This window comes from Schistocerca serialis, chromosome 6 (genome assembly GCF_023864345.2).
Source record: "Schistocerca serialis cubense isolate TAMUIC-IGC-003099 chromosome 6, iqSchSeri2.2, whole genome shotgun sequence".
Taxonomy (NCBI): Eukaryota; Metazoa; Arthropoda; class Insecta; order Orthoptera; family Acrididae; genus Schistocerca; species Schistocerca serialis.
In genome coordinates, this window is record NC_064643.1 from 335,380,359 (window position 1) to 335,404,369 (window position 24,011).

Here is a 24,011-nt window from a genome sequence, read left to right on the forward strand (position 1 = left end):
ATGGTCTGGCAGCAGCAGTGGGGTCGTCGGTGTCTCCTTCTTTGTATGCCGACGACTTCTGCATCTCATTTAGCTCCACGACTACGGGAGTCGCCGAACGCAGGCTGCAAGTCGCCGTTCGCAAGGCAGCATCATGGGCACTGACTCATGGCTTTCAGTTCTCTGCTGCCAAGACTCGAGTAATGCACTTCTGCAGGCGTCGGACGGTCCACCCTCATCCTGCACTTTACCTCGACGGCCACCTGCTTGAAGTGGTGGACACTTGCCGCTTCTTGGGTCTCGTGTTTGATGCCCGGCTCACATGGGTTCCTCATGTTACTCAGCTGAAGCAAAAATGCTGGCGGCACCTCAACGCCCTCCGCTGCCTTAGCCACACGTCTTGGGGTGCAGATCGCTGCACGCTGCTGCGGTTGTACAGAGCCCTTGTGCAGTCCCGGCTTGATTATGGGAGCCTGGCCTATGGGTCTGCGTCCCCCTCAGTGTTAAAGTTGTTAGACCCCATACATCACTGTGGGGTTAGGCTTGCCACTGGCACTTTTCGCACCAGCCCCGTGGATAGTCTACTGGTGGAGGCCGGGGTTCCCCCACTGCGGATTCGCCGCCATCGTCTGCTTGTCGACTATGCTGTCCACGTTCATTGCTCGCCAGATCATCCCAATCGTCGCCTGCTTTTCCCTGCTATGGTCCTCCATCTGCCCGAACGGCGCCCTAGGTCTGGGCTTTCCATAGCTGTCCGTGTCCAGTCCCTGCTGTCAGAACTGGGGTCATTCCCTCTTCTGCCTCCCTTCCGGGTCCGTACACCTACGCCTCCCTGGTGTTTGTCCCGGCCGTCCGTCCGTCTGGACTTGGCACAGGGACCCAAGGACTCGGTTCCGCCTGTGGCCCTCCGTCGCCGTTTTCTTGCTCTCCTCGCCTCATTTTCGGACTGTGAGACTGTCTACACTGATGGTTCCCTGGTTGATGGTCGCACTGCCTACTCTTTTGCTCATGCTGCTCATGTTGAGCAGCGCTCCTTGCCGGCTGGCTGCAGTATTTTTACTGCAGAGCTGGTGGCCATATTGCGCGCTCTTGACCATATGCGTTTCTGCCCAGGTAGGTCCGTCGTGATCTGCAGTGACTCCCTGAGCAGCCTTCAGGCCATCGACCGCTGCTATCCCTCCTCTCCTCTGGTGTCCTCCATTCAGGAGACTGTTTCCGCCATTGCCCGTTCTGGTCGTTCGGTGGTCCTGGTTTGGACGCCCGGTCATGTTGGCATCCCAGGGAACGAACGTGTAGACAGGCTGGCCAAAGGGGCGATCGACGCCCCGGCTTTGGAGATCGGCCTTACGGCTCGCGACCAGCAGATGGTGTTGCGCCGTAAGCTGATTGGGATGTGGGCTGCTGAGTGGCGTGGCATGACAGCCCCGAATAAACTGCGGGTTGTCAAGGAGACGACCGCCGTGTGGCGTTCCTCCCTGCGGGCTTCTCGCAGGGACTCGGTAGTCCTGTGTCGGCTGCGCATCGGCCATACGTACCTGACGCACGGCCATCTCTTGCGTCAGGAGGATCCCCCCCTGTGTCAGTGTGGGTCCCGGCTGACGGTCGGCCACATTTTGCTGGAGTGTCCTCGACTGCGCACACTCCGGCAATCTTTTAATCTCCCGGGCACTTTGGCTTTGGTTTTATCTGACGACGCCTCCAGGGCTGATGACGTTTTAAATTTTATCCGTGGTAGTCCGTTTTATGGTTCGATTTAGGGAGGTCCTGCACCTTTCCCTTTCTGTGTCTTTTGTCCTTGTGTCTGTTGCTGTTCTGGTGTGCCGTGAGATGGTTGACTCTTTCCCATTTTTGTTCTCGTGGTCAGTCAACCAGTCTCCGGCCATCTTCCTTTCGTCTGTTTCTTTCTGTCTGGTGTGCCTCTGTCCTGTTCTTGTTTGTAGTGTTTGTTGCTGCATTTGTGTTCTTTTAGCGCCTGGGGGGACGCCTCCTCCCCCTTTGGTTTTTACCTGCTCCGTCGCTTTTGGGCTCGCCTGATTTTGGAATGGGGGACTGATGACCTTCGCTGTTTAGTCCCCCTTAAACATCCCAACAACCACCACCACCATCTTTGTGATCTGAAGATGACACCCTACCCACATTGGTCAAGATTCTTAACATCTTCTCCCTCATTCACTTCACTTGGTCATCCTTAAACCAATAAGTCATCTTCCTCAATGTTGACCTCCATCTCAAAGGTGGCTACATCAGTATCTCTGTCTGTATCAAACCTACTGTGGTTGTTGCATTGTAGTGATGAGCATTACCTCTCCAAATATACCAAGGGGCCTTTACAGACAAATTACCATCCCTGCCCTGTGCAGGAACAGATATCCTGTGCCTTGTCTTTCCTGTCACCATCTTACCTCACATACCTGTTGATGGACCACAAGGGTGCATGCCCCTCATGACTCAGTACCATCCATAGCTGGAGCAACTGAATCACATTCTCCACCAGGATTTAGGCTACCTCTCATTGTGCACTGAACCGAGGAATATCGTACCCATCCCCCTACAGTGGTATTCCGCCATCCACTGAACCTACGCAATATCTTTCTCTATCCCTACTCCACCCCTGCTCCCAGCCAGCCCTATGCCTCCTGGCTCATATCCATTCAGTACACCAAAATGCAAGACCTGTCCCACACATCCTTCCATGACCACCTCCAGTCTGGTTACAGGCATCATCTATCTCATCAAAGACAGGGCTACAGGGGCAAGGCAACCAACAAGCTGCCTGTCCACATAAAGGGCAATACGTGCTCGTCTATTTATGTTGAAAGCTGTTGTCTAATTGAGTTATCTTGTTGTTAGAGGTTACATTAGCAGGTCTGTAGCTTGCCATTCTCTCTGGTTATGAAATTTGCTTATGCTGTAGTCCAACATATCTGAATTAGCCTATCACTGATTAATGTAAGCATTCTCAACTGAAATAGTTACACTACAGTAACCACCAATAGTTATTTATTTTATCTTAAAGAAAAGAATCTGCTTATTACAATAAATTGAGTAGTTATTAGGATCGTGAAGAATAGTGGTCCCCAAACTGCGAGGCTTGGTGCTCAGAAGTGTCACAACTGTGCTGCTGGATCACTGTGAAAATATCACAATGTCAGACCCTTCTTAACACTAATGGATACAAGAGGACAAATTTCATTGACTTCATGATCCCTCATTAGGCCAGTGCCATGCATTGTATGAAAATTAACTTGGAACAGGAACTTAGGATAACTATATCCAGTTTCTAGAATGAAATTTTCACTCTACAGTGGAGTGTGCGCTGATATGAAACTTCCTGGCAGATTAAAACTGTGTGCCGGACCTAGACTCGAACTCGGGACCTTTTTCCTTTCGCGGGCAAGTGCTCTACCAACTGAGCTACCCAAGTACGACTCACGCCCTGTCCCGAGTTCGAGTCTCGGTCGGGCACACAGTTTTAATCTGCCAGGAAGTTTTATATCCAGTTTGTTAATTTGATAAGTTTTGTAATGAATAAGAAGTTTGTTCATCCCATTAATTATATCAATGATAAATCTGTTCAATTACTTGTTTCTTAATTTAAAATGTTCATTCCATTTGTTTTTATATAAAAACTTTTGAATTAACCAACTGTGTCAGCTCTACATCTCAACTATTTCAGATGAGCACCATGGAAAAACTCAGATGTATTCAGATCCCAATAACCAAAATAGATAGTGACTAATGTAGAGGACAAACTACACATAGCAGAGACCACAATAGAAACAGGCTTTTGAACACCCATATCTCTTCTCTAAAAGACTGCAAAGTGGTGAAGTATTAAATGCTGATAAACTTCCTAATTGTCATAGGTTAATGACAACAGTGGGAATAAGACCGTTAATGTGGGTACCACTAAGATTTATTACACTACTAGTAGCTGCTTGCTTGGAACACCATAACTTTGTAAGTTTTGTTGCCACTGTTTTGTTGTATACCTGAAACTCCTCATTTTGCTGAATGGATTCAGATACAGCGTATGTCTCACAAAACTGTATTTGTGGGTGTGTCGGGACAAAGCCAAGACATACTAGTAAAGCTAACAAAACTAATAAACTTGTGCTGTACCTTTACAAAGCCCTGGAGACTGCAGGTTCATGTGAATTGTACGATTTAAACATGTTGGCATTTGACAGTTAGTGGACCGGTGTGGTCCCGCTAGCAATACACCATTGGGAGCCTAGAATTGTCAGTTCCCACTGTGTTGCTATTTCTGCTGCACAGAGGATTGTGCCTGCCACCTTTAGTAGAAGATTTATGTAGTTTTACGTACCTTACCATAGGCAGTGAATGTGTTCTAAATTGAGGGAGAGTGGAGTTTCCTTATAGACTGACACTTTATACATTGAACTGTAGATTATTTTTGTAGTAAACAGAAATTCTAAAGAAACCATTTGTTAAGAGTTAAAGATTTACATACTGACAGAATTTAAAAGTGGGGGGAGGGGGGGGGGGGGGGGAGCCATTTTCTGAAGCGTATGCATGTCGTACACAATGTGATACACAGCTATAGAAAGCTTCATTGCCGACAGAGATACTTTGGCAATTAGTGAAAAAAGGTATTTAAGTGGGACCAGTAGCTCTATAGATATGACATAAGTTTTATGTTGCTTCATGGATGTAGATATTTGACCCATTTCATAAGTTAACATAACTGTGACCTTCATTAAAATGAAGAAAGACTTTTGATATACACACACATTGTTGAGTACTATACCATATGCCAATTTCAGATTTTTCACGTGATTATTGCAAGAGATACGCACTTTAAGGTGATTTTCTATTGCTGTGGTGAGCATGGGTCTGCCTGCAGACAGTACTTGTCACAACATTGGGCCATAAATGTCTGAAACCAAGTAATTTAAATCAGGTTATAGTGCCAATGGATCTGTTTGATTAGTGTCACACTCAATATATACTGGTAATGCTCTCCCTCACACTGTTGCTGTCAGCTACAGCAGTTGAACTAGGATTGCTATCTATATTGGTCAACTTTGTAGAGGAAATACGACAGATTTGGACTTTAGGCAGGTCCTGGCTCTTCATTTAACAACAAAGCCATATCCAACATAAAGGAATGTTTATATAGGCCTACATTAGATGATGACATCCTTGCAGTTTCTCAGTGCAGATACCTTTAAATAGTCATGTATACTTTCTGTCACCTTATGTGATATTAGTCAATACAATAAAAAAATCCTTTGGTTAGATAGGTAGTTGCTACATTTTAAAATTTTACAAATGTAGATCCCATAAGTAATTACTGTTTATGCAGTTTTCATGCAGATCTTTGTTTTTCATCTGCTTTAGCAGGTAATTTGCTACTATAGAGCAGGGGTGTCTAACCTGTAACCTGTGGGCCACATGCTGCCCAAAGCAAGTATGTGTGGCCCAAGAAATGAGTGTCCATCACATACTTGGGGTGTGTGTGTGAATGAGTGTGTGTGTGTGTGTGTGTGTGTGTGTGTGTGTGTGTGTGTGAGAGAGAGAGAGAGAGAGAGAGAGAGAGAGAGAGAGAGAGAGAGAGAGAGAGAGAGAGAGAGATTCTGTTTTTTGTAAGGCAGGGATAAATTGAGTATTTTCAGTTTGAAACTTCTGCCACACAGTGCTATTATCTCATTGGTCCATCCCGTTCTTATCATTGCCACCTGTGCTATATACATGAACTCCTAGAGTCCCATTCATATAACCGGCTAATCTGTCAGAAGAGCTGGTCTGTTGTTTAACTGCTGCTGTGAAACCAGAAATTTACAGGTGTATAATGAAATTAATTTTTGGAATGCACGAAGTTACAATCTAACAACCAACTGAAAGAAAAACTGGATCATGTACCTTTATTAGACAAATGATACCTGCCCAGAGGGAAATACCCCTTGCTGCATAGTTATACGTTGTATATATAATCTTTGTTTGGAAGAATGTACATTTGTGAACAGCTATTTTCTCAGATGGACACCTTGAGAATACCCTGAGAAGTGTAACCACTTTGATTGAACCTGATATTGATACTTCAGTTTCCCAATTTCAAAGTAAAGTGTCACACTAATTTTATGATTTGCACTTACTTATAATATAAAATGTAAAATTTAATTACTCCCATATTGCTTTTCTGGAATGAAGAATCATAAATTGATACATTCTAAACTACTGAAATGTGTGAACAGGTGATTTTCTTTCTTTTTCTTAGCAGTTGTTTTTAATGTTACGTATATTATGTATGGCCCAAAAATACTCCTCTTCATCCAATATGCTCCAAGTAAGCCAAAAGATTGGGGACCCCAGATGTGGAGCTTCTCACGAATGTTAGCTTGTTGCCTCTTGTTATACGTATGATTCTGATTTATCTGCAGCAGTGTTCTGTGGCACTATTCAAAATTACTGAGTGCCTATAGATTGTGAAAGACATCACTATGTAAATGATAATTTTGGGTTTCAGTTAATATTTTGTATACTTGTTTCAGGGAATATGAATTACTGCTTCGAACTTATGATGGAGATGATCCACTAAGTATTTGGTTTGAGTATGTTGAATGGGTGGAGCAGAGCTTTCCAAAAGATGGAAAAGAAGGAAATCTGATGACACTTTTACAGAATTGTTTAACTCGATTTAAGGAGTCAACGGAATATTTTCAAGACATCCGGCTTGTTAAGCTTTGGATAAAATATGTGAGTAAAACAAAAGTTGTGAACTGGTTGATAAACAAATGATCAACATGTTATTTAATTCTAAGTGGATGTATTATTTTGACAGGGTCTTTTTAGAGAAACAAAACTTGCATGACGTACATGAAGGATGGTTCCCTGTTAGATAGAGAGTTAGTTTTAAGCTGAAGTTTTATTTTAGCTCCGTTCTTGGGAAGTTTTATTTTGCGTATTTTTAGTTTTTAGGCAAAACAAATACATCTAGTAGGATCAGGGATTAACACCCCCCCCCCCCCCCCCCACACCCCTCCGCAGTTGTGTTACAAAGGCAGGCTAGTAAATTGTACTTGTCTTACCACTGGGTTTGAAAAGTAAACAGTCTTGTAAACTACAGTTTTGTCTCCTTTTTTTATATTTCAGAGGTATCATACTTTCATATTCACAATGGGCATTCAATTCAGAAACATTCGTATGATCTAGTTAGCAGATTCCTTCTCGCTGTTCAGATAATCATCACTGTTAATGTGGACTGTACATATCTCTCTGTTTATCTCTAACTTTCGCTCTTTGCATTACTAAGAAACTTTTTTTGAGTTTACATGCTCCTTCCAGGTGTTTTTGTGTACATTTTAGAGTTTGGTTTAAATGGGTGGCAAATATTGTTTTCTTTTAGGTAGCTTGATAGACAAAAAGGACTTGCATTGAAATTTAATGTGTGCTATTCCAAACTGATCTGTTGTAAAATGTACAACTTATTGGCCTAGACCAGGCAAAATGTAACATACATTATTTGAGTAGTGTCCCAGCTGTTGTTGTTGTTGTTGTTGTCTTCAGTCCTGAGACTGGTTTGATGCAGCTCTCCATGCTACTCTATCCTGTGCAAGCTTCTTCATTTCCCAGTACCTACTGCAACCTACATCCTTCTGAATCTGCTTAGTGTATTCATCTCTTGGTCTCCCTCTACAATTTTTACCCTCCACGGTGCCCTCCAATGCTAAATTTGTGATCCCTTGATGCCTCAAAACATGTCCTACCAACCGATCCCTTCTTCTAGTCAGGTTGTGCCACAAACTTCTCTTCTCCCCAATCCTATTCAATACCTTCTCATTAGTTACGTGATCTACCCACCTTATCTTCAGCTTTCTTCTGTAGCACCACATTTCGAAAGCTTCTATTCTCTTCTTGTCCAAACTAGTTATCGTCCATGTTTCACTTCCATACATGGCTACATTCCATACAAATACGCTCAGAAACGACTTCCTGACACTTAAATCTATACTCGATGTTAACAAATTTCTCTTCTTCAGAAACGCTGTCCTTGCCATTGCCAGTCTACATTTTATATCCTCTCTACTTCGACCATCATCAGTTATTTTGCTCCCCAAATAGCGAAACTCTGTCTCATTTCCTAATCTAATACCCTCAGCATCACCCGACTTAATTCGACTACATTCCGTTATCCTCGTTTTACTTTTGTTGATGTTCATCTTATATCCTCCTTTCAAGACAATGTCCATTCCGTTCAACTGCTCTTCCAAGTACTTTGCTGTCTCTGACAGAATTACAATGTCATCGGCGAACCTCAAAGTTTTTATTTCTTCTCCCTGGATTTTAATACCTACTCCGAATTTTTCTTTTGTTTCCTTTACTGCTTCCTCAATATACAGATTGAATAACATCGGGGAGAGGCTACAACCCTGTCTCACTCCTTTCCCAACCACTGCTTCCCTTTCATGCCCCTCGACTCTTATAACTGCCATCTGGTTTCTGTACAAATTGTAAATAGCCTTTCGCTCCCTGTATTTTACCCTGCCACCTTCAGAATTTGAAACAGAGTATTCCAGTTAACATTGTCAAAAGCTTTCTCTAAGTCAACAAATGCTAGAAACGTAGGTTTGCCTTTCCTTAATCTTTCTACTAAGATAAGTCGTAAGGTCAGCATTGCCTCACGTGTTCCAACATTTCTACGGAATCCAAACTGATCTTCCCCGAGGTCGGCTTCTATCAGTTTTTCCGTTCGTCTGTAAAGAATTCGCGTTAGTATTTTGCAGCTGTGACTTATTAAACTGATAGTTCGGTAATTTTCACATCTGTCAACACCTGCTTTCTTTGGGATTGGAATTATTATATTCTTCTTGAAGTCTGAGGGTATTTCACCTGTCTCATACATCGTGCCCACCAGATGGTAGAGTTTTGTCATGACTGGCTCTCCCGAGGCCATCAGTAGTTCTAATGGAATGTTGTCTACTCCCGGGGCCTTGTTTCGACTCAGGTCTTTCAGTGCTGTGTCAAACTCTTCACGCAGTATCTTATCTCCCATTTCGTCTTCATCTACATCCTCTTCCATTTCCATAATATTGTCCTCAAGTACATCGCCCTTGTATAGGCCCTCTATATACTCCGTCCACCTTTCTGCCTTCCCTTCTTTGCTTAGAACTGGGTTGCCATCTGAGCTCTTGATATTCATACAAGTGGTTCTCTTCTCTCCAAAGGTCTCTTTAATTTTCCTGTAGGCAGTATCTATCTTACCCTAGTGAGACAAGCCTCTACATCCTTACATTTGTCCTCTAGCCATCCCTGCTTAGCCATTTTGCACTTCCTGTCGATCTCATTTTTGAGACGTTTGTATTCCCTTTTGCCTGCTTCATTTACTGCGTTTTCATATTTTCTCCTTTCATCAATTACATTCAATATTTCTTCTGTTACCCAAGGATTTCTACTAGCCCTCGTCTTTTTACCTACTTGATCGTCTGCTGCCTTCACTACTTCATCCCTCAGAGCTACCCATTCTTCTTCTACTGTATTTCTTTCCCCCATTCCTGTCAATTGTTCCCTTATGCTCTCCCTGAAACTCTGTACAACCTCTGGTTCTTTCAGTTTATCCAGGTCCCATCTCCTTAAATTTTCACCTTTTTGCAGTTTCTTCAGTTTCAATCTGCAGTTCGTAACCAATAGATTGTGGTCAGAATCCACATCTGCCCCAGGAAATGTCTTACAATTTAAAACCTGGTTCCTAAATCTCTGTCTTACCATTATATAATCTATCTGTTACCTTTTAGTATGTCCAGGATTCTTCCAGGTATACAACCTTCTTTTGTGATTCTTGAACCAAGTGTTAGCTGTGATTAAATTATGCTGTGTGCAAAATTCTACAAGGCAGCTTCCTCTTTCATTCCTTCCCCCCCAATCCATATTCACGTACTATGTTTCCTTCTCTCCCTTTTCCTACTGACGAATTCCAGTCACCCATGACATTAAATTTTCGTCTTTTCCTACTGACGAATTCCAGTCACCCATGACATTAAATTTTCGTCTCCCTTCACTACCTGAATAATTTCTTTTATCTAGTCATACATTTCATCTATTTCTTCATCATCTGCAGAGCTAGTTGGCATGTAAACTTGTACTACTGTAGTAGGCATGGGCTTTCTGTCTATCTTGGCCACAATAATGCATTCACTATGCTGTTGGTAGTAGCTAACCCACACTCCTATTTTTTTTATTCATTATTAAACCTACTCCTGCATTACCCGTATTTGATTTTGTATTTATAACCCTGTAATCACCTGACCAAAAGTCTTGTTCCTCCTGCCACCGAACTTCACTAATTCCCACTATATCTAACTTTAACCTATCCATTTCTCTTTTTAAATTTTCTAACCTACCTGCCCGATTAAGGGATCTGACATTCCACGCTCCGATCCATAGAATGCCAGTTTTCTTTCTCCTGATAACGACGTCCCCCTGAGTAGTCCCCGCCCGGAGATCCGAATGGGGGACTATTTTACCTCCGGAATATTTTACCCAAGAAGGCACCATCATTATTTAATCATACAGTAAAGCTGCATGTCCTCGGGAAAAATTACGGCTGTAGTTTCCCCTTGCTTTCAGACGTTCGCAGTACCAGCACAGCAAGGCAGTTTTGGTTAATGTTACAAGGCCAGATCAGTCAATCATCCAGACTGTTGCCTCTGCAACTACTGAAAAGGCTGCTGCCCCTCTTCAGGAACCCCATGTTTGTCTGGCCTCTCAACAGATACCCCTCCGTTGTGGTTGCACCTACGGTACGGCCGTCTGTATCGCTGAGGCACGCAAGCCTCCCCACCAACGGCAAGGTCCATGGTTCATGGGGGGGTGTCCCAGCTATGTTATAATAATGCAGATCATGCCATAGGACTCTTTTAAATGACTGACAAATAATAAGGATGGTTCTCCATATCTGGCGTATTATCATTGCATTCCACCCTCATAGGTAACTTATATCTGTAGTGTTTTTAGAGGCATTGCTGTCATTACTAACTTTTCCACCTCTGGCAGACTGACAGTCAATGTACTGTTAGTGTCAGTAAGATATTGATCTGAAACATTTTAATAATTGCAGGTAGTTTTGAAACAGCAAGCCTTGGATCACATTTCGTACATCTACATACATAATCCACAAGACACAGTACAGTGCTTGGTGGAGGGTACTCTGTACCACCAGTCATTTCCTTTCCTGTTCCGCTCGCAAATAGCATGAGAAAAATGACTGTCTGTATGCCTCAGTACGAACCCTATAGCCTGTCGAAAATTACTTTTCGACTGTCACTTCAGCAGGAGCATGTGTAGGTACAGGACAGAGCTGCCATGTCCTGCATGGAACATGCATGTGACAGTACATTTCATTCACCCCGTGCAAACATGCAAACTATTCACTTTATGAATATCGGGGTTGCCACAATTTGTGGAAATCAAGGAATTTCAAATGTGTATGGGAAATCAGGGCAATATCAGGGAAATTTGAAAACACTGGAAAAATCATATATCTCAGTAGATGACGTGGTTTGTCTACTGAGATGTCATATAGTGTCACTGGCTGGGCACAGCCAAGTATGTGCACTGTTTCCCTACTGCCTCATTCCTACTGCTTCTCCCCTTCTTACCATTCTCCTCACCTTGCAGTCAGTGCTGCCCTTCTTGCCAATAGCCTAGCAGCTGCCTGCAAGAGGCAGGAAGACTTCAGGAGTGGTTTGTTTGGATCTGATTCTTAGAGACTATTGACTCAGTAGCTGGAAATGGCGGTCATGTGTGCACGAGTTTGTCTGAGTAATCACGTGGAAGTGTGTGTGCCCTCATTTTCTGACTAAGGCTGTGACCAAAAATTTCGTTGTGAGAGTGTGATTGTCTTTTCTACGTGTCTATCTGTGGCTGAGCGATCATCTTCACAGTGAATTGCTACCTATCCTCATTAGTATTGATTCTCAGAGTATTCGTGCAAGTTATCTGTTGCATGGATTGATCACCACGGTCTCATTTCATCAACGTGCTGTCTGAAACTTGTGACTAGCTGGCCACAGGAATGACTTCCACAACAGGCCAAAAACGCAGGCCTTTCTGTGGGTATCTCTAACAGATCGGGCCTGCTGATCTGAAGCAAGGCCATTGTGTCCCACTAAAGTGCAGGCTCTGCCCACCGGATCTAGTCTCACTGATCTGCCCGCAGACCGTATCTGTTTGTGTGTGGCTTACTGTGGCGGATTTTTGTCATGGACCCAGGACTGTGGTGCTCCTCGGCAAGCCAGAGCCCAGGGGCAATGTATTTCAGGAATTGTGACTGCCTCACTACACATACATTGTGCAGTGGGGTGTTTTATAGACACTTTATAATTTCTAGTACATTTTGGCACTTTGAAAGTATACAGTATATTAGAAAGTATAGATGACAAGAAGGAAAAAAAAATTGTGGCAGTCACTGGCTGTTTCCACACTATGAACTCATACATTTCTCGAAAGAAAAATCACACAGTATCTGTAAAATGAAATGATAGTATGGTATTGATGACAGAAGCCGGGTTGCAAGTCTTCATTCAGGTGATGCCGTATTGGCAGAGTTGTGTGTTGGGGATCATGAAATGATGAGGAGGACAACACGACACCCGGTCCACTAGTGGAGAAAATCTCTATCACGGCCGGGAATCGAACGTGGGCCTGCTACATGGTAGGCAAACACATCACCACTCAGCTGAGCAGGCGGACACAAAATGCCACTAAATTAATAGACATAAAACAGTGTGTAATAACTGACAATAATGGACATAGTAGAACCAGCTTTTTGTTGGCGGTCACCTATAGTGCTGGTTTGCACAACTCTTCACCGCCTTATACACTTCTTTCAAGAGGCCTACTTTTCTCTGAGGTTATTTCTGAAATCAGTGAATGCATTTTAAATCTGTCTTCCGACTCCAAGGAAATGCATATTTTTGTCACCAAATGTGTTTAATTTTATTGAAATAAAATAACGTCAGTGGTGAATCCGACAGTCTGAAGGACCAGACCCACAAATCAACTGGTTATTATTTCATGGAAATAACAATTTATTGATAAGTTAAATTTTAACTTAAAATCAAAGAATTAAATACTGCTATTTAAATATTAAGACCACAGTTTGGAGATAAATGACTAAAAGGTCACTTATTTTGGACTACTGTAGTCAAACGAAGCCACACTTAATACTCATCTTGTGCAAGGTGTCGGCACTGCGTGGATGAAAAAGATGCCTTGAGATGGTTATTTTTAAACAAACAGTTGGATGACGTATCTGGCAGATCGGTCCAGGGTTATGCAGATGGACCAGGCTCAAAGCAATGTGAAACGGCAGTCCGTACAACCTGATGAATTGCGCTGTCACTAACCCTTCTACTGCTCTCCTTCTGGTCTTCAAACAATTCTGTGCCCGGACCTGTTAGCTAATCAAATTTCAGAAACGGATTTGCTGGGAACGATATGCGGCTGCCATAGGACCACACACCCCCTCTTCACAATTCTGGGCGAAACTCTGGTGAATTTTTGGCCATTGTCCTGCTACCGGTGTTGCAGGAATTTCTGTGCATGGTGTTTGTTGTCCTTACCCATCTGGACTTTGTCGCAGAGCATTTCGCTCAACTTTACCCAAGCCTCTGCATCAATTCAGTACCCGCCTACGTTCCTCTTCCGTAAAGAGCGCTCGGAACGACTGCCTTTGTCTTTCGTTTCTCGCTGCTTGGAGCCCCATTTAGCGAGTGGGAATTCGCCAGCGCCCTCGCCCTTTGTCCTGACACAGCTCTTGGACCAGATCAGATACATAACCAAATGCTCCATCACTTATTGGTGACTTGCCACTGTCATATACTGTCCCTTTTCAACCGTCAGTGGAGTGAGGGGGTATTTCCTACCCAGTGGCAGGAAAGTATTGTTATTCCAGTGTTGAAGCCTGTGAAACCACCTCTTCAGTTGGATAGCTACTGTCCAACTAGCCTTGCCAACACCCTCTGTGTGCTCCTTGAACGCCTGGTGAGTCGGCGGCTGTTTTGGATCCTTGAATCTCACGAAATTTTGTCATCGACTCAAGGTGGTTTTTGCCTTGGCCGCTCTACAGTGGATAACTTAGTCCACCTGGAGTCTGCTATCCGGTCGGCTTTTGCCCATTGGCAACTCCTCATTGCAGTCTTCTTTGACCTGCATAAGCCTACGACACCACCTGGCGGCACCATGTCCTCGCCACCCTTCACAACTGGGGCCTTCGTGGTGCTCTGCCCGTTTTTATCTGTAACTTTTCCTTGTCACTCTTTCCGGGTCCAAGTTGGTTCCTCCTACAGCACTTCCCATCGGCAAGAAAATGGGGTTCCATAGGGTGAGCATCCGTCTGTTTCTCGTCACAATTAATGGACTGGTGGGGGCTGCCCCCTCTTTGTATGCGGACGATTTTTTATCTTTATTGCCCTCAATGATGGGCGCTGCAGAACGCCGTCTACAGGGGCAATCTACCGGGCACAATCTTGGGCTCTCTCCCATGGCTTTCAGTTTTCAGTGGCCAAGTCGTGTGTCATGCATTTCTGCCGTTCTGCCATCCCCATCCGGACCTGTTCCTCGGTGACCAATCGCTCGAGGTGGTGGACACCCATCGCTTCTTGGGTGTGGTCTTCGATGCCCGGTTGACATCGCTCCCTCATCTTCACCAGCTGAAGAGGATGTTCTGGTTACGTCTCAATGTTCTTAGATGTCTGTCCAATCCCACCCGGGGTGCAGACCGCTCTATTCTCCAGCGATTGTACAAAGCACTGGTCCAGTCTCGTTTGGACTACGGTAGTCCTGTCTATGGTTCTGAGTCACCTTCAGCATTGCAGATACTAGACCCCACCCACCATTGTGGGGTCCAACTTGCGACTGGTGCCTTCCTGACTAGCCCACAGATTAGGCTTCTCGCAGAGGCGAGGATTCCATTGCTGCGAGTCTTGTGCCAACAACAGCTGATATCTTACGCGCTCCACATTCACTGCACCCCCAAAGCACCCTTATTATGGCCTCCTTTATCCAGACGTGGAGATCTACCCACCATGGTGGCGGCCACAATGTGGGCGTACATGGCTGCCCACATTCAGTCGCATTTTTCTGAGCTCCAGCACTTACCTTTAATGCCTCTTTTCTCCACTCACGCACGTACCCATCTTTGGTGTGTCTCAGCCACAGGTCTGTCTTGAGCTCTCCATCAATTCAAAGGATTCTATCCCTCCGGAGGCCCTTCGCCACCAATTCTACTGTCTCCTCAGTTAATTCCAGGGTTCAGAAGTGATTTATACTGAAGGCTCCATGGTTGCTGGTCACACAGGTTATGCTTACACCTATGCGAGACACATGGAACTTCGTTCCTTGCCAGATGGCTGTAGTGCTTTTACTGCAGAATTGGTAGCCATCTTGTGTACACTGGACCATGTCTGCTTCTGCTCAGGACTGTCCTTCACTATATATAGTGACTCCTTGAGCAGTTTGCATGCTATCGGCCAGTGCTTCCCTTGCCACACATTGGTCATAGCTATCCAGGACTCCCTTTCTCTCCTTGATCAACGTGGATGCTCAGCGGTTTTCAGTTGGACCCCAGGCTACGTTGGGATTCCTGGCAATGAACTTGCTGATCAACTGGTTAAATTGGCTACTAACGGGCCATCTCTTGCTATTGGCATTCCGGAAATAAACCTTCACTCGGCATTATGTCGTTGGGTTTTGGGACATTGGAATACAGAATAGCACACACTGTCTTTGCCAAACAAGCTCAGGGTGATAAAGGATTCTACAACTACGTGGTGGTCCTTCTTACGGGCCTCTCGTAAAGCCTCTGTCGTCCTTTGCTGACTTCATATTGGCCATGCTTGGCTGACTCATGGATATCTCCTCCGTTGTGAGGACCCCCCTCTCTGTCGTTGTGGATCAATGCTGACTGTGATTCACCTTTTACTAGACTGTCCTGACTTAGCCGTCCTGTGACGGACTTTCAGCTTTCCTGACTCGCTACCCCTGGCATTAGCTGACAATGCCTCAGTGACTGATCTAGTTTTAGGATTTCTTCGTGATGGGGATTTTTATCACTTTATTGAAGTGTGGGACCTTCAACCTTACCGGTGGGTCGAGGGGATGGCAGACCGTCTTGCTCCCCCTTTCGCCTCAATTGTACTGGCTTCGACTGGGGGTGGGTGGTTCACCCCTGCCCTTTGCCTTCCCACTCCTTTCTTTATGGGGCCTGTTTTATCTCTCTTATAGTGTGAGGTTTTATCGGTTTTAGTTATTCCAAGGTTGGAGGGACTGACTGACTGACTCCAATCCAGCCAACCAACCAAAAATCACTCTAGTGTGCCAAGCTTTCTGAGTCAGCAGTCCATGCTGCATAGGATTGCTTACGTTGCTTAAGAGATCGATTGAACTGTAGCCTAGCTGCAACAATGTAGATCCGAGAGTGAATGTAATGAATGTAATTTTTTCACCACTTTTTAGTTTAGTACTAGAAGACAGTAAGAGCACACACTCATGTCCAGGGTCATTTATTTGACTTGAATTGCAGTGAAGAAGAAAATAATGGAAACAGACCTCCCAGCTCTTGTTTACCTTGTCCAAACAAGCAAATGCTGGATAGGGAGGACTGCAAATCAGAGAAGCCGACTGCTGCTGTTTTTTTCAGAAGCCAAAACAGCTGTTCTTCTGTTGCTGGTGCGGTTTCCACTGTTTTTCTTGCTGTTGCTGCAGTTGTTGCCATTCTTCTATATTACTTTGCGGTAGAACAGAATTTATGTTAACTCAAACTAGTGACAACATAGAGACAGTAGAATGAAACAGATAGCTCCAGAGATAAATGACAGTGGAGATAGCAGAGTAAATGAATAACAAACACCACTCCAGAATGTAGCAATTCAAATCACAAATGTGAAGCTGACAAAACTCTACTATTCAACAGCATGTAAGGCTTCATGATTAGCGAGAGACTAGCTACCTATGGCTTGGTTGAGATGTTAAGCAATAAACCTTTGTTAGAGGGCAGTGCCACGCAACGTGTTTGCTGCAGCTGCTTGAGTTGGTTGTAGAAATAAAATCGCCTCCAGAAACTAAGTTTTTGTTTGCCCTCTATATCCTTACCGGTAGCCTATCTTGCCAGCCATTCAGTAGTGCAGTACTAGTTAGGACACATTCTCCATTGTATAAAAAGTGACAAAAGCTGTTATTTTATATTTTTGCATAATAATTATCTGGTTGGTTGTATATGTTTAATGATTGCTACATGTTTTTAAGATGTTATGTTCGGTTTTTTGAAAATAATGAGGAGGAAAGGAGGAATTTACACACTAAAGTAAAAAAGTTGTGGTATTTCCCACACAAAACATTGTATAATGAGAATTCATAAAATGTTAGTTTGTTGTATTTTATTGAAAGACAAATATTCAAATGCAGTGTTTCTGTGAGGAAACAAGTAGTGTTTTATGCCTATTTACTTTGTCCACAGATTTTAAATTTACGTATCTTGCTCTATTTGACAAGGCTTTGTAGCCCAAGTTTAAAAGGAAGTAATTCAATGACTTATGTTTCCACATAGTGCTACATTCCTGACTCTTTATTTTATAGTTGGAGAAGCTGGAAAATCCTTTAGAACTTTATAGCCAACTTCACTGTCATGGAATTGGAAGCCAGTGTGCACTTTTTTATAGGTATTGGGCATATGAGTTGTATGAAAATGATGATTTAAAGCAAGCAAACAAAGTACTCCTTACGGGCATAGGAAGAAATGCACAGCCTATAGATGAACTTATACGTGCTCGACAGTAAGTTGGATGTTTCTTCATAGGTTTAAGATTTACAGATTCTAATGCTTTTGTTATTAATCAATGTAGAAACAAAATTTTCTTTTTAGAAACTTTGAAATTGCTGTGGCACGACGTGTTTTGGATAAATCACTGGCAGCACCTGAAGAAAATGTTGTGGAGGAAGAGAGAAGAGTGGGCAATGTTTTGACAACTTTTGGGAAGAAACACAAAGTTCCAAGTGTTCGCATTGGTGGTAGAGTTAAGTCAAGTTTCCCTGGTACTCTACATTCCAAAGAAAACTTAATGCCCCAGAGAAACACAGATCCTGTCAACATATATGAGGTACTGTACAGTTTTTCTTTCCTTAAAAGGCACTTACTCCAAATTCATAATCCTCATTACTGCTTCGTACATTATAAATATTGATATTATTCTCACCTGTCAGTATAGAACATTAAACTGAAAGCGTACCGGTGATAAGATAAATTCTCTTTTGCATTGTAATTTTATTGTATTTGAGATTTCCTATGTGTTAAATATATGCTGTGTTGTCAACTGATTCAGTAGAGCAGTCCCCCCCCCCCCCCCCCCCCCCCCCCAGTCACTGTTCACTACAACTGTTTTTGACTGTATACTATTTATTTAATCACATTGAATTGGTTCTCATGTAAGGAGTTCTTGCTTGTTTATATAATACAGAAATAAATAATACCAGCACTTTTTGCTTTAAATTTGTGCTGGGGAGTACAAGAAGGAATGTGACGATAGCTGCTTTAACCCATGTCTGTTGCAGCTGCTAGTGAGGTGCTTAGATCCATTATTTTGGAATCTTTGGCATATTGCATTAAAGTTTGTGTTGAGTAGTTAGATCTTCATGAATATTTCAGCATAAGAAGTTCCAAGCTTTGAACGTTGGCTGGCTGAAGGAATCCTGCCACATACAAACCTATTGTTACAAACTAACTGTACATTTTTCAAATATATAGATTACATACCATCTTTTGGAACTGTTATAAAAATCTTATTTAGACTACATTTGTTTAGTGTCATTTAAATGCATTGGTCTGCTTTTTGTTTCCTACTTCATTCCTAATGTGTTTCTACACATAGATGTGATTTTTAGTATGTTGAGCTTCACTGGCCCTGAATGTATTTTGCTTTTCGTATTGTGCACCTGCACCTTGTATGCAAGTAGATATACACAATACGGAGATAAAAATACAGTCAGTACACCTGTGTGTATAACATAAAAAATAAAGTAGGAAATGAAAAATCTGACCGCTGAAGATGTTTAAAATAAAGTAAACCCAATACAGTCCACATACGATTTGTATTAGTTGCAAAAGTCTGTATGTAACTAGGGACAGGAGAATTCCGCAAAAATGAATAACACAAAATTAGCAGTTTTTAATGAAACAACGTTAAACTGGCGATTTTATGATGATATTGAAAAATTTATAATTTTGCTGTAAAATGTTATAAATCTAATGATGGTGTTTACTAATATTTGTAACTGATGATTATTTAATGTTAAAAACAGCATTTTGACTTGTAATCTCCTCAAGGTTGAGGTTTGTGTATAAATTTAAACAGACTACATCTCGTGTGTAACAAACATTGATGTGATGATGCAGTTAGTAAGAATAACACAAAATTTAGTAAATTACGCAGAGTTTGACAAACACACCAACTTAGACCAAATAGGCCTCAAATTTGGCAACAAAAATAAATAAATAAATCTAATTTGGCAAGATTTTGAGATATAATGTACACTGAAGAATACTAAAAATTATTAAATGGACTGATAAGAAATGAGGAAGTTGATTTTGGAATTTTCCCAGCATAATGAATATTGCATGAGGTTTTTGACATGGAGCCAGATGACTTGCCACAATATTTTGGCTGACTGAAATTCAACCATCTTCAGGTGAGTTTTACACTGAACGTTGCTGGTGCCAGTCACTGTTTTTATACCTAAAATTGATATGGAGACACATGTACATAGGTTTCTGTTGGAGCAATCCTGAAACCTCATTGAATGAGTAGATCACTCTGATTTAGTGAGGTAAAAATATGTGTAAATATTAGCTAGAAGAAGGGATGAGATGAAAAGACAAGTGTTAAGACATCAGGAAGTAACTTAAACAGCACTTTTTGGCTAGTACAGCCGGTCTCAATTTATTTCTTCGTAAAGCAGAATGAGACATCTGTATACCCTACTGTAGACTTTATTGAACAACTAATCTGAATTACTTCTTATTTGCATGGGGAAAGAATTCACTTTATTTTTCTGCAGTTGATTTAAATCTTGTAAGACCAAATCTGAGTTGACTGCCCTTCATTCTTTTTCCAGAGTTTGTGTAATGTATCCTTTTTGCACCTGATGACTAATTTTGAGCCATAAGTATGAATGTTCTCAATTATCTGTTTGCTAATTTGTTTCTGAATGCTATAGGCTGAAAATGACCCTGGAATAGCAAGGTCAGTGAATAAAATGCAGACTGTCCCACACCTTGAAATGCTGAAAAAAGAAAATACCAAGAAACCTACCCCATGGAGTGGTGTTAAACAAAAAAGCACCTATCACTTTCACCCTGCTAAACCATCATTTCAGGGTAAGTTATCAATTTGTTTGTTTGTTTGTTTGTAATTAACTTAATACTGTTGCGAGTGGCAGTATTCTTTAACAAATTATTTAATTTGTTAAGACCAGGGAATTGTTAACGTTTCAGTAGATAGTAAAGAAACACATCCTAGTAATTACTCATCATAACCCACATATGTCAGAGGGGATATATGGGTAGTGAATAAATTTTGTATTTGTCCGGGTGGTCACAACAGCCAATAACCTAGAAGCAGAACTCGACAACTTGATCAGGAAACGTGTTCAAAATCAAAATATTGTTTCACAGTTTCATATTTGTGCCTCAGATTCAAGTTTTAAATTTTTTTTTCTTCAGAATTCAGTAATAATGAGTTGTATCAAATGTAGAGTTCCCAGGACACAAGACATTCAGTCTGCAGACATACTACACTGTCATGCATGCATGAAAATGATTTTACCATTCTGACTGTAAGTTCTGTTGTGCATTTAGTTGTTAATTGTACCAGTTTGCCACATTACTTTGTGTTCTTAGTCATCTTTGGTTGCTTTTCAGTGCAAGTGTAGGATACATACAATAATAGACTTTTGTGTTGTCCATTTTATTTATTTCTTTAATACACTTCATCAGGTATATCTGTTCACAACAATTATATAATATACCTATTATATCAAAATTTCAGGCCATAGTATAATTTTAAATCTCCACCATATATGAATTTTGTTATTATATATTAAATGATGAAGTGGGATGCAACAGTTATTCACTATCGAAGCCTCTGAGCTGTTATGAACTGCACTGTAGCTGTTGCCTAGGAGTAGACCAGTTTCTGACTAAACGTAGGCAAAAGGTTACACAGAAACTGATGAGAAAGAAAAAAACTTTTGACTTTAAGTAAACTAAACAAAGTTGTGCACCACCTTCATGACTTCAAAGTTTGCATGTTTTGGTCAGAAACTTTAATTTGAATGCTCTTGTCAATAGAAAATTGCTGCAAATGGCCACCTGCATTCTCAGTGCATATCAGTTAAAGTGCACTGTTTTAAATTGTGACTGGGACATCATGGCTTTTGTATTCACTACTCAGCCTGTCAATATGCACCAAGAGGCCATTTCAGTCTTAGATGATACATGCATTTGCCACTTTATGATAAGTGTTGTCTGTATTGAAATTTGTCTTGTGAATTAGCATATACAACTACTGTAAGTCTCTAAGGCATTTTTGTTACACACTACTTCAGTGAAAATGCACTATTGAATCCAATATAGAGTCATCTGGTGGATAAAATTTGCAGGCTAGTTTAGTCATCTGGTACTAGTAATCTTAGGTGTTTCAACCTTCTAAATCTGTAATTTAGTTTAGTTGAAATAGCCATTGTCATTAGGTAGACAAGGTTTAGTGGTGTTGAAGCTGCACACCATGAATTCTCTTTGAGCCATACTGATAAATATCCCACTTGCATTCTGATGCATCTCTCCATTGATCCGAGCTCTCTTAAGTTTCTTGTCTGTCTTCTGATCATTCACCATGTCGTTACAATCCAATAAAGTACAAGGAGGTAGGATTTTGTATTGGAGTAGTTGAACAGGAATGGGTTGAAGGACCATCTATCGGGGTGATTTCGGACGGTTTTGTCGTTATTTTGATTGTAACTTTCGTATATATTGTTAGATTAAATTGATTTTTATGGAAGTGGTAGGGTATGTGTGTAACAAATAAAGTATCCCATAACCAGAAAGTATATGTGTAGGTATATTTATCTGTGGCAGTTAAATAAAGTGTCTGAAGTCACCCCATGGATTGGGGTGATTTCGGACACATGTTTTTTTTAAATCTCTGTGCGAAGTTACAGTATATAGAGGGTGAATTCAAACAGTTACTGCCTTTTTTTTAAATTCTACATGCTTTTTATTTGATTTTGGTGACATTTTACACATGGTGGAAGATTTTCCAGCTTTCTCTTGACATCGGAGAAAAACATCTTAAGTCTCTTTGTTCACTTCTGCAAGAGCTCGTTTAGTATTTTCGCTTAAGTGAACCGAAAGATCTTCTGACTGTCATTCGCGGAATTAATGCAGACATTCTTCTCCTGGCAGATCGTAATGAAATTTCTTCTCTTTTCGGCCAGATTTAGCAAGGTAGCCTTTAAATAAATATCTAATATCCAATTTAGTGAAGGGAAATCCCCAATGTGCAGCCCTCAAGATACCTTGCTTCAACATTTCTTCTTCTTCTTTATTTAGCACTGGCTGTCATCCCATTTTTTTCGGATGTGCTTTCTGCACTTTATTTTGTAGGGTTGATTTAGGTATGCCATACAAATCGCACGCTTTTCTGTATGATAATTTACCATTCTGAATATCACGAACCGCTTTATCTAAAAGTTCTGGGTCATAATTACACCGTACTGTAGCACCTCTCCTGCTCTTATACATTCTTGGCATTGTCCGAAGTCACCTCACACAGTACACAGTTTTACAAAAACCGTCGTTATTTTATAACTTTGCACGAGAAACTCGACAAACTTGTACATAAATTATCTCAATGCTGTTAACTACTGAGTCCATCGACGATTACTGTTATAATAACTTCCCGCTCGGTGCAACAATAGAAAGTTTCCACTTTACGATAATGCATGGATTCTTAACACTGAGACTGTTCGTCAATTATTCACGTAGGGAAACAAATAAGTCGTGAAAAGCGATAAATGCATTCTTGCGCTTAAAATAACAGGTGCACGAACGTTAAAATAAGTAACTCTTTGTTTCTATGCAGTGGCAAAGAATAAATAAGCCATACTGTCCGAATTCACTCCGGTGTCCGAAATCACCCCATTTGACGGTACCTAAAGATATATGTTTAAAAGTTTCCCATTGTCCAGCTGGCCTTTGCACATTTGAATTACTGTTGACTAATGAAATTACTGTTGACTAATGAAATTAAGTTCATAGAAATAAAGGAAACTGTAAAATTACAACAGGAGATAGTGCTGGGAGTTGTATTATATCTCATGGTGAATACTAACAAGCTACTCACCATAGCAAAGATGTTGAGTTGCAGACAGGCGCAAGAAAATACTACTAAACACTTAAACTTTTGGCCAGAAGGCCTTCTTAGTCGGAGACAGTGGTGTGAGTCTATTGCAGAAGGAGGCCATCTGGCTGAAAGCCTACATGTTTAATAGTATTTTTGTTGTGCCTGCTACTCAGCATCTCCACTATATGGTGAGTGGCAATCAATCCTTTTCATAAAGTTGTCATTATTCCATCCTGGATTTTTCATTGTTTGAATACTAGTAATGAATTATATTGTTGAAACTTTCTGGCAGATTAAAATTGTGTGCCCGACCGAGACTCGAACTCGGGACCTTTGCCTTTCGCGGGCAAGTGCTCTACCAACTGAGCTACCGAAGCACGACTCACGCCCGGTACTCACAGCTTTACTTCTGCCAGTATCTCGTCTTCTACCTTCCATACTTTACAGAAGCTCTCCTGCGAACCTTGCAGAACTAGCACTCCTGAAAGAAAGGATATTGCCATGTCTCCGCAATATCAGTGAACTGCGGAGATGGGAACTTGCACTCCAACACATCCTTTCATCCCGCCATCCCCCAGGACTGAACCTACGTTAAACAACCTCACTCCCATTCACTCT

The 24,011-nt window shown here is 41.8% G+C and overlaps 1 protein-coding gene across 3 annotated transcripts in view; it reads left to right on the forward strand.

Moving 5' to 3' along the window:
• The window catches only part of LOC126484011 (uncharacterized), a 134,886-nt gene that overhangs the window by 39,981 nt on the left and 70,894 nt on the right, over positions 1-24,011 (forward strand). For all 3 annotated transcript variants that reach the window (XM_050107331.1, XM_050107333.1, XM_050107332.1), the window contains exons 2-5: positions 6,495-6,699; positions 17,575-17,771; positions 17,861-18,095; positions 20,209-20,368. In XM_050107331.1, the coding sequence (XP_049963288.1) occupies positions 6,495-6,699; positions 17,575-17,771; positions 17,861-18,095; positions 20,209-20,368 (797 nt within the window). The remainder of the gene's footprint in view (positions 1-6,494; positions 6,700-17,574; positions 17,772-17,860; positions 18,096-20,208; positions 20,369-24,011) is intronic.